This window comes from Nyctibius grandis, chromosome 4, assembly GCF_013368605.1.
Source record: "Nyctibius grandis isolate bNycGra1 chromosome 4, bNycGra1.pri, whole genome shotgun sequence".
Taxonomy (NCBI): domain Eukaryota; kingdom Metazoa; phylum Chordata; class Aves; order Nyctibiiformes; family Nyctibiidae; genus Nyctibius; species Nyctibius grandis.
In genome coordinates, this window is record NC_090661.1 from 101,916,456 (window position 1) to 101,932,877 (window position 16,422).

Below are 16,422 nucleotides of genomic sequence, written 5' to 3' on the forward strand. Positions count from 1 at the left end.
GTACTAACCATATTGTGTTTGAGGAAAATGAGGTTACAAAAAAATACAGTTTTATGGTATACAGTACTTCTTCAGTGAGAGAACTTGCCCAAAGTGAACACATCCTCTTTCAGCACAGATTTCTCGACGATTTCAAACAGTGAAAGCTGAAATTACAGTACAGCTGCTAACACTGAGTGACACTTTGGTTAAATACATGTTACACATCTGTGTGCAGATATCGGGCGTTTCACCATGTCCCAGAAGAGATTTTTTTTTTTTACCCTGACATATTTATTCAAAAGTTTGTTATGAACCATTGAGATTGAGTTGTTTATACATTTGATTTATCCATGACTATCAGCCCTCCTTAAAGAATAGATCAAAACTAAAAACTCTACATAAGACCAATAGAGCAGAATTATTCAAGTTCAATGAAATCTTACAAAAAAGGCTTCCTTTTTAGGAAAACTCAGCTACGGTAAAAATATCTACTACAGTGCACTGCACTGTAATAAATATTCAACATAAATTAATAATTTACAAGTACCTGAGCAAGTATACAGAGCACCATAGCACAGCACAGCACCAAAGGCAGTAGCTCAGAATTCTTAAAAATAATGCTGTTTTAAACATTAAAAATTCTAAGTATTGTCATAAAAATGAACTCCAGCTGGAGTTTAAAGATAGTGCAAACTTCTGTCTTCACTTTTTAAAATAAAGGTGTCAGATTTTTCTCTTCATTTCACATCAGCAGAGTTGCTGGACCTGGATACCTGTGGTGGATGCTTAGGAGCAGGTCTGTCAGAAAGAAAGAAAATAGCAAATTGTTATTTAAGCTTTTGTTAGTTCTCACTGCCAGCACCCTGCTTGAGGCATGAAGATGAATGGTAAAACCTCGTAGAGTTATCCAAGTTAACTTCAGACACGTAGCATGGGACTCTCATACTGGGAGGAGATCAGACATGTTACTATCATCTACACAAGTCTCATCAAGAAGTGTAAATGGTACCAGCAGACTTTTTTTTTGAGTTCCTGTTTTAATTGCTGCCTGGCCAATGCGGTAAGCTAGCTCAATGTTTCGGGTGGTGTTTTTTAAAATCATTTTTAATTTGTGTGCTCATCAATTTGCACCTGTTCAAAAATGCTACTTAATGTTGTAGAATAGCAGTTGGTTTCAAAAAGTTGTGGTAGTCAGCTTGAAATATTATTGCTTTCAGAATATCTTACTAGAATAGACAGCCAAGGGCTTAATCAAAGTTCACTCTTCCAGTCTTTTTGCTAGAAGTATTAGGAAACTGACTTAATTCTATTTTTAATTTTTCTGAGCAATGTTAAGTGTTTCACTAGTAGAATTCCAGTAGCTTAAAACACTAGTTTTATCTTCCTTGGAGCTCACCTTTTATTTGTAGGAAACTGAAGAATGTTGGGTAAGAAGATGTCATTGACTCTGCCCATTAACATTGGGTATAGTTATTTCACTTCCAGATAGCTTTTTTTCAACATCCTTTTTTTTTTTTTTTATTTTGAAGTGTACGATTTATGGGCTTTCTGAATGTTTTGGGTATTATTTTCAGATGATACAAATGGATGTTCCATTGTGAAATGTGTGAACGGAAAATTACTTTTATTGGTGGTTGATCTTAACAGCATTCAGTTCTCAGCCTAATTCTGTAGGTGGTCTCAGTAGGGAATGTTTTTCTGTGAGAGTTTTGTTTCTCTTGAAGTTGGTGCTTATTAACTCCTTTCTCACACAAGGAATTGTATTTATTGGGCAGTTTCTGTAAATATACAGTCAGATGTTTACAGTCAAGCCTTCATGTAGAGAATAAATTCTCATACTTCTGTGGATGTCAGTGCAATTGTGCTGATGTAGTGATGATCAGTCTGACCCTGCGTGCTTTTACGTAAGCAAATAGAAAGTGATTGTTGCGTAGCTCTCAACAATAATTACAGCAGAGCATAGTTACTCAGAGCATAGCGGATCTGCTCGAAGACATTTTAGACCAGTCATTGAATGAAATGCAATAAATCAAGCCATTTTGATCAGAACTAACCTTACAGGAGTAACGTGAGGCAGAGCTTTTGTGTGTCCAGGCACTGGTGTGCAGGCACCATTGTAGCGCGCTTTGGTCAGAGGGTCTGCTGGTAGAGGCTTCCGCGGGGGGTTTGGTTTGTGGTTTTCCTGTTATAAAACATAAAGTCATATTAGTCTTTGGAATTGACCTAACATAGCAACAACTGAGATACATTGAAGACGAGTTGAGTGTAGTTGTTGACCAAATATATTTAAATGAGTAAGCCATAATATTTTTAATAAACAGGGTTTTACATTTAAAACAAAGTTTTAATACTGTATTTTAACGATTTTGTTTCTTTCAGTTCTTTACTCTAGAAATATTGAGTGCATCTATGCTGGAGTTGATGATTAATTGGTGGTAAGTGAACAAAAACCATAGATAGAATACGTAAAACTGTAAAAGTATTTATATAAAATGATGGAAATACTAGAAATGACTTTAAAATGCAAATTCAGATGACCACAGAAACAAACTGCTCAAGTCCAGTTTGAATTGGTAGCATCTGTGGAATTTTTTTGAGAGATGCTGCTGTGCTTTCATTCTGTGGCATTAAATGATTCATTAATAAAGAACAGAAGTCATCTGCTCTCAGGAATGAGCTAATGTCTCTTCTGTGTGGTCCTTGCAGCACTGCAAACATGGTAACATGTCTATTTGCGGTCTTCATTATGAAGAACTGGGATAGATCAAGTGACTGGCTCAGGGCACACAAAAACTCTCCAGTATATCCAAAAACTCACTTCAGATCCTTCTACTATTCGAACAGCATAGTCATGCTTTTTCTAAGTGATTTTACTCTTTACTGCTAGTTTGCCATAACTATCATTAGTAAAGTTGACCAAAAAGAAACAAGAAGAGCTTACAAGCATAATCTAGTTAAAGATCCCCTGAAAGATGTAATCAAAATAGGCAATCGGAGGCATGAATTGTTCATGAATAAAGTACAACTTTTCGTTATTCGTTTTGAGCATCCCTTAGTTTTTTTACTTTTCATGGAAAATGTTTGCTCTTTCAAGAAGAAAATGCAGGTTGACTACCAGTAGGCATTTTGATAAAGAAAAAATATGGAGCTTAAGTAAACCTTGTTTGTAGTCATTTCAAATTTACCACAAACTACATTTTAAAGCTGGATAGAATGTCCCTTTTCTTTTTCACTATCGACATAACATGTACTAATTCTTGAGTGAATAAGAAACAGCAATATGAAAATAATTTCTTATTTTAACTTATTCTTGTAGCCAAATCTCTCATTCAATACAAAAATGAGTCTCAACTATCATCCAGAAGAACTTTTTCCACTATAAAACAAGATAAACACTTTATCTCGTAGGGCTATCCTGTTGAAAGTCACAGAGTTTAATTAAACACTTGCAAGGAAGTTCTTCAAAACATGATGGTTTCCCATGACAGAGAACTAGAACCTTAAAACTACTAAGAGAAGAAATCTTGCCATCAGGATTACTTAACCAGGGTTTACTTTGTGCACGAAATTTCTTACACAATGAGATCTTAACATGTTTGGTTTGAAGTAAAATATATCAATTTGGGGCAAGTTAGATCGCAGCAGAAACTGATACCTTTTCAATAACTGAATTATCTCTACAGTAAAGTATAAATTTAAGTTGCTTCTGAACAATTTTTTAAAGTTATAATGTTTATTACGTGGGAGAATATATGCATCATCAACTCGAGTGTGACAGCATTTAAAAAAAATGCAACAAACAAACCCATCAGATTATAAAGACAGCAAACAACGAATGCATCTTTGAACACCATAAAACCTTTATTCCCTTGACTGCCTTCACAGAAGTGGCCTTTTCCCTCAAGTACTTTTACGTGATTAATCACAGGAATTAGTCTGATCACTGAGTATTCAGCTGTTTGCTTGATCAGTCCCTAACTGTTATTGCATGCTTTGTATTTACTCTTCAATTGGCAGAATGCTTGGGTACCACAATTGGGAAGAGGAACCGATCCAGGCTCGGCAATCTGGAGAAACAAAGGTCTGAAGAGCTTCAGATCTGGTAAGGATGAATGAACAAAAAGAGAGGACAACTGTCCTTGTTTGTTTATGTTTATTAGCTGTGTCCTATGTCTTCTAATCACCACCTGCAACACCTGATAGTAGGGAAGGATTGACTTTCTGAGAAGCTCAGAGCAGCTAAGTTCTGATGGGACCTTATCAATTGCGTTTTCCCCCCTTTTTGCAGGGGAAGCTGGTTGAAATGGCTAATCCATATGTGCTGATCTAGAACAGTTCTTCAGCTGTGGAGTGAGCATCTTCTCACAGCTGAGTATTACGATAATCTTGTGATGCCTATGGCAAACTAATTCATTAGGCCCTCTTATTCCAGAGGAAACATATTTAAGTATGTTGAAACAGCAATCATACAATAAATATAACTCTGTTGGGTACACAAGCCCAACACTTGATTTCTTTTTTTTTTTTTCCCCAGAGCTCATAAAAATGTCATCCTTGAGTTAATACTCTTAAGGAGGAAGTGGCTTGACAAAGTCTAATGTGGCAAGCTGGTAAGAAAGGTTAAAAGAAAGAGGAAAAAAAAAGAAGTGAGGGAGTTCAGATAAAAATGAAGATGGGGAATGTGTAATGGCTGAGATGAAGCAAAGTGGAGGAGCAATTCACAGAAAAGAGATGTCAGCACAGGAAAATGCCACCATGAAAACACACATCCTTGGAAGCAGAGGAAAAAATATTTTAAGAAATAAATCCCATCCCCCAGACTGATTTCAGGACGGTCATTTATATTCTTTATGTGCCTCAGGAGAATCCAAATTGATACAGCTTTGTACATTAACATGTGCAGAAACTTGCTGTAGCCTTTGGTGTCCTGGCAAGTCCCTAGCACAGCTCATAGTACCACCATGGCTGTGCTTCCCTGCTTCATCTCTCTCCCCCTTCCCCCAGCCCATTTTTTCCCTGTGCAGAACTTCAGCTCTTCAATACAAAGAGTTTATGGGTGGATTTCTTTGTCCAGTTTTATATCAACAACTGAGCATTTAATGCGTTCAGTCTCTGTATTCGGGGAAGTATTGTTTTAAATATTGTCATGATCTCTTTTTACAGCTCTGCTAGAAAGAAAAACATAATTCTCATATTGAGCAGCTAAAAGACATCAGGTGCATGAAGCTTTAGTTTATTTCACTGATATATTTTTTTAAATAAGCAACTGGAAGAAGGTTCTTGCCTGAAATGCACAGGTGAGAAGCGGTGCCTTCCTCAATCTGTCTAGATGGGAACTTAATTTGTGTTGGCCCTCTGTGTCTAACGCCAGTCTGAGGTGACACAGGAGAGGTATTAACAAGAATAACTGTGGCAGAAGGAGCAGCAGGTGAGCCCAGCTCAGTTTTACTAGGGGAAAAGTAAAAGCACCAAGCTATATTTCCTGTACTAAGGATGACCTGTAAAATATGAGAGATATTTTGGTAATAAGATGATGACAGTATCGGAGGCAGCAGCTGAATGCTAACAGTAACAAAACCAAGTGGAAGTGATCAAATGGGAATGCATGGACTGAGACCACGGTCGGTATAATAAACCTGCGCCATCTCCTTGATTTCAATGGTGCTGTGCTGATTTATATTGACTGAGAATCTGGCCCGTAAATAAAGTCTGTTTGCCTTGTGAGAGCATCTGAAAGGAGAAAAAGGTGTTTATCAGTCAAAAGATTGTTAAATATTAGACTTGGCAACAGTTCATTTGGTGATTTTTTTGTTGTTGTTGTTGTTGTTTGTTTTTTTTTTTTACTATTACATCTGAAAGGAAATTTTATAGCAAAATAATAATCCATTCATTGCTGTCTCAACAGCCACTAGTGAGGAAAAGAGTTGGTTTAGAGTCTACTTACTATGTTGTGCCTAAGCTATCCACTGCACAAAGCCCAGAGGCAGCAGGGAAGTCGCTCGTGCTTAAATATACCTCTCAGGAGGGAGAAGCAGAAGGAGGCAGCTGTGAAGCCATAGAAACCGTGAATGGTTTCAGATACTCTTCTTCAGCACTACACTGCAGTACTGAGCATCTGGATGATATTATGAATGTAGCAATGATTTTTAAAGTGCTTCCTCTCGATGACCTGATGGATGCAGTTCCAGCAGAGTGCTGAAGCAATATATTAAGTAGTATCTATATAAACTAGACCAAAACTAATCTTGAGTTAATTTACTTCTTCCAAGCTTTGAGGGAGTAACACTGTTAACTTCAGAAGAAAAGATTTTCTTCCCATACAGTGTTTTCTGTGTCTCTAGGATATAAAAAGTACTTCTGACAATCTTGAATTGAGGTTACAGACATAACTTGGAAAAAGCCACTCTTGCTTATTCACTAGGTTGCCTTGAGTTGATCCCCTGTTTCTCCTGCTTCTGTTTCATGCAGCAACTGAAAATTGAAAACGGTGATATCGTGCTCGATGGAGTAACCGTCACGATTAATTTGAGCTGCTAAACTGAAAAGCTTTTTGGCAGTTTCAGATCTGTCAGTCTTTGGTAATGATAGTACGAGAGATCTGATATTCTACCTTGCACTTTATATGGGATTTGAAGGGGAGGGCACTTAAGAACGTGAATTGTAGTGGTGCATCAGGCTGCTTTGATGTGCGATGACAGGCTGGGGCAGATACAGATGCACCGTCAGAATGAGAAACGGTTACTTCTTCTTGGAAAGCCTTTTCCCCATCTGTCTTCTGCTAGTGGGAGACAGCATAAGCTTGCAAGTTGCTAGATAAGAAGCAATAGAAGAAATTTCTTCTTTTTTTTTTTTTTTTTTTTTAAGGAACCATTTGATTAAGAAACAGAAAAGCATTTGTACTTAAAATCTTAACTTTGACCACTGTGAAATATACTGAATGTTTTAAGGAATACAAGAAAATAAACAACAAAACCATTGGAGCTAAAGACAAAAGCAACACAAACAAATACTACTTCAGATTTCCTAGAAAACTGATTTTAGAAAGAATCAGTATTTCCCATTCCCCTGAGATGGAAAGTAAATGACTAGCAAGATGGAAAAAGGAAGAAGAAAAAGCTTAAATACTTTGAAAGTGATTAATAAACTGGCTACACTTGTAAAAGTTGGTCTAACCTGAGTGATTCAATGTTCAGACTTAGACAAAATTAAAACTAGATACCCTTCTGCTGCTGTCACAACATGTAAGCACACTGCCATGGCAGCTCAGCACCGTTTCATCCCTTTTTGTTTCTTTTTACAACCACTTTTCAAAGCACTGCACTTCAGCAGCTGTTTCTCATAGCCATATCCTCCTATAAATCAGTGGGAAAGTGTCTCAGCGTCGCTCACAAGGTTGCTGCAGGAAGAAGGTGCTCTGTCCTTGGACATCCTAGCAGGGTTACAGATAGGGACAGTCACTCAAGACACAGCTCTTTGAGTACGGATTTGCAGTATGTGCATCCAAGCCAATGTGATACTCATTTAAGATAGCTTGGTTATAACGACATTCGCTTCATTTTAATCTGGTATTATAGAATTCTGGTACCAGAATAAGACAATAGATACAAAACAGAAATAGCTGGATGCCTGATTCCTCTGCTTAGACACCGTCACGCTACAAATGCAACCAAAAGCGGGAAGCCAGTGACAAGAAAAGGGACATTTTAACACAGACAACTGCACAGACAACTTCATCTACCCTGAAAAATGCCTTGAGATGCATCTTATTACAAAAAAAAAAGGGTTACCAGCTCTATTTAAACATTGCAAGAAAGGTACATCTACATGAAACAGTGTGGGTAATTATAAGTCTGTGTTTCAGATTTGTGCTCTGGAAAAAAAAAATATGCCATTCATACGCCCCTCAGCAGAACAGCAGCACATCAAGCTGATGTACCTTTTGCTGTTGTGCAAGACATCTGCAACTTGATGTCCTAAGCTCTACCACTGTATTTGGCACCTTGCTGACAAACCGTACAGTCTCCCCTCCGGTTGGGCAGCTGGCAAGATGAGCCTGTGTTTGCCTGGAATATGGAGCTTGTTTACACTGTTGTGGCTTTTGAGGGGTGAAAAGAAGAGTTCAGGATCCTAAATTTTCGGATCACAGCCTCAGTTGGCATAAAGCAATGTAACCCTCCTGAGCAAACTGGGAACTGAAGATATCTTTATGAAATTATCTACACCACATGTCTAAACTTGTACAAATTATAAAGGAAATACTGTGGAAAAAGGCCAGTCTGAAGGATGAGAAAACACTTCATTCCTGTTCACCACATGCAGATCCTCACACACTGCAGATTAAATAGAAGCTAAATGAAAATCCGTGGTTACCTGGGTGAACCTCAGCGAAGGGTTAGCTGGCAAGGGTCTTTCAGGCACAGCTTCATGACATGGCAGCTGGGGAAGGGGTGGCAGGACTCGCTGCGGTGTTTTTAATTGTGGCAAACCATGTGTCTTCACAGGGTTACTGATGTCAATGATCTGATACGGCAGTGGTCTTCTTGGACCATCTCTCTGTAAAAACAACCCCACCCCAACCAAGTTATAGACTTCAAGAGTTCACATAAATATTACTACTTTAAAAATCTATGTTATTCACTTGCTTTTCTCTTCTACTCTGCTTTCATCTACCTTCAACACCTCTGCAACCAGAGAAGCAATTAACAGCTTTCAGAGTCCTACTCAAGTACTAATCCTTCACCATTAGGTGTAGTGTTCTGGTGTAAGCTGGCTGGCTCTGTCCCAGAGGCTAAACTATTTTTTTCTGCACTTGACATCTCCACCTGTCCAAAACATGGAAGCCAGAAAGGTATTTTGAAGCCTACATCTTCTCCCATTTTACACATTGTTAGCTCTACACGATATAATTGTGTTATAATAAATTACTTAAATGAGATCCAAAATATATAATATGGGTTTTTTCCTTTTTTTTTTTTAACTATTTAGAGACTCACTTTTTGTATGTTTGTATTTTGTGGCTTCATGATGAGATTTTTACTGAGAGATGTGGTATGAACATGATTAGGCTCAGACGAACTGGGAGGTCTTGCTGGACTCACTGACCTGCAATACAAACATGTATTTATTGAGCACAACATTCTGCTTTATAACATTTTTTTAGGCAGTAGCCTCTTTTCAGAATGAGATTTTTGCAAGGACTTTCTGACTTTTTATAGTAAACAAGGAAAGTAAAAATTGTCTAGTGCTCCTGCAAGAATAAAAATAAATATTGATTTTTTGGAAACCAGTAGTCTGTTAAATTAGCTTCTGCAATCTGTGGCAATGCAGCTTTGTAACACCCCAGAGACTATTCTAATGAATCTAGCATTTAAACAGTAATGACCTCAAATATGAAAGTTTCAGTTCACTCGACTGAGTTTGGATAAAAGGCCATGCAATATAATGAAACGATTTCAAGCAAATGAAAATAAAGGCAATACTTCCTTCACTTCTTAGTTTTTTTATCACAAAAGAGGTATATAGTCAAACTAAAATCCATATGATTTACTGACAATCAATAAAGTTAAACTAAACCAGGAAAAACACCGCTGTTAAAACTTGGGGAATATTTTTGAGAGCTGCCAAGTTTACAGCTACTTTCTACTAATAACTATTAGAGTACAATTAGGGACAATGATCATACCTTAGTTTCTCTATTGTTGTCTTTTTACTTGTAAACAACCATTTCATGAAAGTCTTCCTTTTCAGATACATGATTGATCCAGCAAAGATAAGGCACAGAATGGTTATCAACACACCTACGGTTAAACTCTTATTATCTGCAACAAAACACATGGAGTTAACCTCTCTCAGGAGCCATCTATATTGAAATGTGTTACGTGGGTGGAGAAGGACATTGCTGCCTAGCCCTGGTCTCTAACTACAATGCAGGTGAAGTGAATAAACTATGACTTAAAGTCTAATAAACTCTTATTTCTTCTAGCTTGATGCTTGAATCTTGGCCTGTTTTATAGTTATTTCTTTAACACTGAGAAAAAAAAACATGGTTAAAATATAACGTTACAGGTCCCTTCCAACTGAATTATTCTACTCTATTCTAGTCAGATATCTGTGTCCAAACATGAGCATCTGTGTGTACTCTCTGCCCCTCTGTTCAGGTCCTGCTTAGGCTGTCACCTGCAAAGGGGGCCATAAGGTGTACAGGCTGTTGGCCTCCTCCAGACACCCCCAGGGTGATGACCGTAGCAGTGCCGATTGGCACCTTCTCCATGGGCTGTCCCTCAAACACAAGCAGTAACCCTAGCTCCTTTATAACCAGATTTTAAGGCTTTCATTGTGCTTTAACACTGGGCAAAGAGTCTGAAATCTGGCCTACTCTGGTGCAGCCCAGGTGGTTGTCAAGTCAGACTGGAGGCAAGTGAGGAGCCAAAGAAAAGCCTTTGGCAACGGTGTTGTGTGGTCTCAGGGGCTGCGCCTTTCAGTGAGGGGCTGCAGCCTCCTGTACTCCTTCTGGTCTCAGAGTGCTTTAGGTACCTTGCTGGGACCTAAGTGAGGCACAATGGTGAAGTGAACCTTGGCTGGATGACTTGCAGCTGGAAGAAAGCCTTATTTTTAAGAAAAGGTATGCAGCAGCTTTGATCGTTACGGATATGTGCTATGATCCTTGCGTGGAGGAGAAGGTGTTGTGATTCTTCAGGGCTGCTGACCTAAAAACTGCACCCTCCCGACGTAGGAGAAACACCTTTAATCTTTGCTCTGGTAACCTGTCATCACTGTCTCAGTCTCACCCTGATGGATTTTCAGCCAGCTGGCTCTCATCTACTGGCCTAAGCTCAAGGATGCTGATGAACACAGCCAGGAACACTGAACAATACAGGTGGGGCTTGATGGGGCATGCTATGCTTTTTACCTTGTAGCACCATAGAATAATAAATCCCTCACCGTCTCTAAAAGATTAATAAAATCAATAAGCTAAGATTACACAATTTAAATTAACTTCTCTACCTAACAATTAAATATTTAAGGCTTCTTTGTAAGATAAAATATAGAGTGTCAAACTCACAGGTTTATTTTAAGTCAGCTGGGTAAAATCAGTTACTAAATACTAATGAGACCATGTGCCTTGTTTGACTAAGATGAAAGTATTTTATTGGGCTAATCCTTCTGTAATTTGATTTAGAGATGTGCAAACTACTCAGATCATAATCCAAACCACCCCATCAACTGTTCATATTTAAATCCAAGTGTCAGCAATAGAAAATTAGGTCCTCTAGCAGTTTCCATATTTGTTGATTCCCAGTATTATTGAATGTATCAGTCTTGTGGGAAAAACAGTGAAACTACCCCATTAGACTATTGTTAAAACAATTTTCTGTTAAATTGAAGAGTTATCTTCCAAAACACAAAATGCCAGAATTATCAAAGATGTCCTATATTTGTCCTCTCCAGTTAGTGTTGTCTATGCAGCACATTATTATAATATATTTTTTAGTTCCCTAGATACTTAGCTTTCAGGTAAGCTGAAAAAGGACTATGATGCTTTAGAGCAAATCTTAAAAGAAAACATTTAATACACACATAATCGCACTTGTTCAGTGCCTGAGCATGGTTTCTTTGCTATCTTACCAACTGGTAGGTGTTTAAAAGATTTCAACAGTGAAATCATAATGTGAAGCTTTGTCATGGAAATGACCGTGATGTCATAAATCCAGTATTACAATTCACTGCGGGATCTGGCACGTAGAGAATACAATCCATTTTTGGTTTTGAATAGTATTATTCGTATGAAAACATGCAGATCGTTTTCCAGCAAGTTTTAGTTTATATACGTATATGTGAGTAGGCTGCTTGTCCTGTCACTTCCTCAGACATAAATCAGAAACATGTCTGTGGAAGTCACTGAAGTTACAGTATTCTGGAGAAAAATTGGCATGTGATGATTATCAAATCCTATAAAAGTTCACATTGTGTAGAAATAATCCCTTCTGAGGTTGGCCAAAGTTGAAGTAAGATATACTATAGCCAATGTTCTGCAGACTGAACAAGGGGAAATTGAAATACAAGTTATAGAAAATGCACGTCTCCTACTGCTATCATATGTGAGGGCGACTTCTGGTAAATATGTAGAAGCTGTCTATAAAATGCAGTTTTAATCTGATACGGTCAGATATCTTCTATTTTCCACAACACAAAAGATCCTCCTTAGAAGAACAATATCAAATATATTTTTTATTTTTGATTATGCAATATTTTTTCATTTATAATCATTGCAATATCCACTCTTCATTAGGCATGTAACTATAGGAGCAGGTTGTGTGTACAATAAGGTTTTTCTATCCTGATGCACTCAGTGGAGAACACAGGAGCTTGGCATATCTCAAGGTGAATCCAAGAGTACTGCAACATTCATCTACCATGGCAACAGGATTAGCTCAAGTGTGGGAGTTAGCTCCTCATCCTCAGCTTAAATCAATACCATTTCCTACTTATTGCAGTGAGCTACTAAACTTGTTCATGTTTCTTGAAAAAAAGAGAAAGACAAAGAAAGGCAAAGAAAAGAACTCACCAGGACCACTGTGCCTTTAGTTATGCAAGAAAACTGATGTGCTCAGCCTGCCTTGGTGTTGCTTCACTGAATTTTCAAGTTGGTTCCAATGCATTTGGATTAAGCTATTTGATTTACTGACTTATTTCCCAGTCCTGTAAGATCATTGCTTACAAGATGACACTTTGTATTTCCACTCTTTATCATGGAAACAACAGGTAAAGCCTGAATTACTACCGACCTGCTTGCCTGATCGGTCCGCTGTCTATGCTGCCACCAAACCCTGGCTTGTCACAGAAGGGGGGGGCCCAGTCAGCCTCGCAGTGACAGTTCTTTTTATTGTTGCAGACCTGAAAAACAAGACAAATGGCTTAACATGAAAAGGATTACCCTATACACCTCAGAGCAGCACTGGCTGATAAGACCTCCTAATCAGATAGTGACATATTTGAAAGAAATAAAACTTACAGAAGAAAAGCAACGTACTGGTATCTGCCTGTTGGCACAACTAAGATGGCATAAAGCAACTCCGAGTGCAAGACACCATGGAGTAACAGGGATCCTAAAAAAGCATTATTTGTTTGGCAGGTAATCATTTGAGTTGCACCAGCTGACAACTTCAATAATATAAGGATAATCACACACCTCTCAGGTCTTATTCTCTCTTTGCCTCCAGCAGCAACATTATCTGCTTTCTAACTTCTGTTCCTTCTGCCTTCACAGCAACAAGAGTCTCTCCACACTGTTAAAGCTGTAAAGCTTTGTCAGCCCACTTGAACACTCCTATCCATCAAGGGCTTGCACTAGGCTGCATACTGATTATCCCACTGTTCAGATCCCCCAACTCTAAGATGAACCAGTTGCTGGAAGAACATGTGAAACTGGAATCAGGGCTGAGGAAACCCCCGCTTTGATATCTCACCTGCACTGTCTATACAGATACAGTCCTCAGTGTTCTGGTGGTTTTAATCCAAGTTGAGGAACAACTAGCAAGACCTGATTTATCAAATGCTCCCTGCAGAATAAGAGAGCTCCCAAGGACTGGAGTCCATCATTAACATCAGCCTGTTCCTGCTGCACAGAGCAGAAGGAGCCGGTAGGCTCATGGCTTTTTCCTCAGGAGGTCCCACAGTCCCAAACACTCATCCAAAGAAGGGCTGCTTTTTATTTCCTTTTGCTACCACACAAGCAGTGGCTGTGTGACTGACAGGCTAAAGCTCTGTGCTGTAGCGACAGAACACATGAACTGAACAAGCCAAAAATTTTGTTGCACAGGAGAGAGATGGCACAGTCACATGTAGGTGCTCCAACTGATTTTTAAATAAACTTTTTTTAGGGCTATTGTCAATATGGTCCTAAAAAGATATAAAATATCATTTGTTAAGCACTATTTTTTAAATTAAAGCGCTACAGGAGTTCCCATCTACAATTCCACAAGGTCATTTTTTGCTACTCGGGAGTCACCAGAGGTTCTCCATCGTACAGACATGAAGATGCCAGTCTAAGCTGATGCTCCTTCCAGCACAACGATAACAAGCAGCACCATCAACACTGAACAATTTTTCAAATGTGGGATGATAAAATAAGTTAAAGCAAATTAAAATCCTTTCTCAGGAGAGGACAGAGAGTTTCCTGTGCCTCTTCCAATGTGGTTGCCACAGCTTTTCACAGAAACAAACATCATCAGCAAATCAAGGTTAATAAGGCATAGCTTGACATAATTAACATTTTAATAATATAAACTAGGTTTCAAAACACTTTGATATTATTAATTGATATCATCAACTTTTTCATCCCACACCACTTTCATACCATGAAACCCATCAATATGGTTTTACTTTATTTTAATACTTTTGGAAGTGCTATTCCATTTGAAGCTCAATTCAAATGCATATTTTCACTTCTCTGTATCCACATAGAAACTGTATTTTTTAAATGTTAATGGGAATTCTTAATGAAGGAAGGTTAGACTTAAAATTGACTTGAAGACGACAAAATTCCTTTTTATCACAGACTGTTAATTAAGAACAAGATAATTACTCTCTGATAAATATTTCTTTGTTAAAGAAAAATAATCTCATTGCTTGCAGTTCATATAAGGGACACTGAAAATGGAAATATGTAATAAAAAAGTATTGCAGTGACTTTGACTGATGTATTACAGACAATCACTGATCCCAAAGCTATTGCATGAAATGATTTCTTGTCTAGTGTTTATTGATTGATTGTAAAAAAAAAAAGTGTTCCTATAATGCTTACTCCACGTCCATGGCACTTTGTTGCACATTTATGTACACCAAAAACACTCGTATTCTGGCACCGGCGATTAAGGCAAATCTGCAAAATAAGAGAAAAGGAGTTTTAGTAGGGACAGAACTGCTGGTGCTCACGAGGCATCACATCCCTCTCCAGCTCCCTGTACACCTCCTCATCCATCAACGGTTCTTTTAGCAGGTAAAGATTTCCCAATACACATTGACAACGTTCTATTGACAAAAAGATAAGGACACCAGAATTAGGTGTCGTCTTCTTCCTACGCCTTTGTAAGTCTTCTAGGTCCAAATCTGTGGGAGCTGAACACCGTTTTCGATCGGCATCCTGGCCAAGACTGAATTTCAGACATAGTTCATATTTGGTTTGCTGAGCTTGTGTAAATAAACACACAGTTTCACTGAAGTGGAACTAGTGGTGAGCCGCTGGGGTTTGGCGTTTTGTGAGCCAATTTAAAAAACAGTCATTTGCATTTTTTTAAGGACTAGGAATGCATTGAGCATGAGTCTCTCATGTACCTGGTCTGGCTGCATTCACGTCTTCACAGCAGCAGATGATTCCTCAAGGAAAGGTTCAGGTCCCCTCATGGGGTAAATTAGCATAGTTCTGTTTGTATCAACAGCGCAAACAACTTGGACCCAGGACGGCCTGAATATTTAGCTGAGGTCATTGATATACATGGGCTCATTACTGTTCTTCAGCAAGACTGAGACCTTTTGAAGAGTTTTCCCAAGCTAAACAATTTTTTGGTGTCAAATATAAACCAACCATATTTAAAGTGTAATAATAATCTTATAAGAAATGGAAGTAAACAAATAGCATATGCAAAATAATAAAATTAAAATTTTTTTTTGTTTTCCAGTCATTACAGGTGAACTTTACTCTGCCAATGTAACTCAAAACTGAGGCAAAGCAAGATTAGTACCGTCTAATAATACTATCAAACAATCAAATGACTGATTAAGATGTCAGCAATGAGAAGTTATCCTACTCAAAACTGAAAAAAGAAGAGATTAGGACTGGAATAACTGTAACTGTGCTACGCTGACCAAAAAAAAAAAAAATAGAAAAAAAAAAATCCCCGCACAATTTTGCTCATGTTTAACTGCAGTTCAGTTCAGTAGTACTAAAAGTCAGTCACAATAATTAGCATTAAGCTGGGAACAGTGTTGAAGGAGACGACAGGGATGCTTAATCGGGGCACTTATCCCCTGGGGAGAAGGAAAAATGGAAAGGAAATTAGAGTGAATTGGCATCAACATGCACACATGTAGAGAATATGGTCTGATTACAGCAGTATTCACAATTCAAATATTCATAGTGCAGTAGCTCACAGAATTTTGATCACATTAAAATGGCTGCATTTCAAATTGTGCATCTTCAGCTTAGAAAACTCAAGAATATTTAAATTCATATTCTTAATCCATAATACAAATGCACTAATGTCCTCAAAGTAAAACATACAATTTCATAAGTATTAGCCTGTGTATTCTATAGTGTGCATGTGTATGATTAGATAGATTAGAAAGATTAAATACTCATTAGTAAAACATAATGGGGTGTTTTCCCAGCGTTGAATTTTCTTTGAAAAGACATTTTATAACAAATTGACTTAGAAATGTTGG

At 38.0% G+C, this 16,422-nt stretch overlaps 1 protein-coding gene across 1 annotated transcript in view; it reads right to left on the reverse strand.

Moving 5' to 3' along the window:
- Positions 1–719: 719 nt before the first annotated feature.
- Positions 720–16,422, reverse strand: part of ADAM12 (ADAM metallopeptidase domain 12) — a 188,849-nt gene continuing 173,146 nt past the window's right edge. The window contains exons 17-23 of the mRNA XM_068397466.1: positions 14,786–14,863; positions 12,768–12,876; positions 9,665–9,800; positions 8,976–9,084; positions 8,353–8,535; positions 2,037–2,164; positions 720–780 (exon numbers count right to left, since the gene is read on the reverse strand). Of these exons, the coding sequence (XP_068253567.1) occupies positions 720–780; positions 2,037–2,164; positions 8,353–8,535; positions 8,976–9,084; positions 9,665–9,800; positions 12,768–12,876; positions 14,786–14,863 (804 nt within the window). The remainder of the gene's footprint in view (positions 781–2,036; positions 2,165–8,352; positions 8,536–8,975; positions 9,085–9,664; positions 9,801–12,767; positions 12,877–14,785; positions 14,864–16,422) is intronic.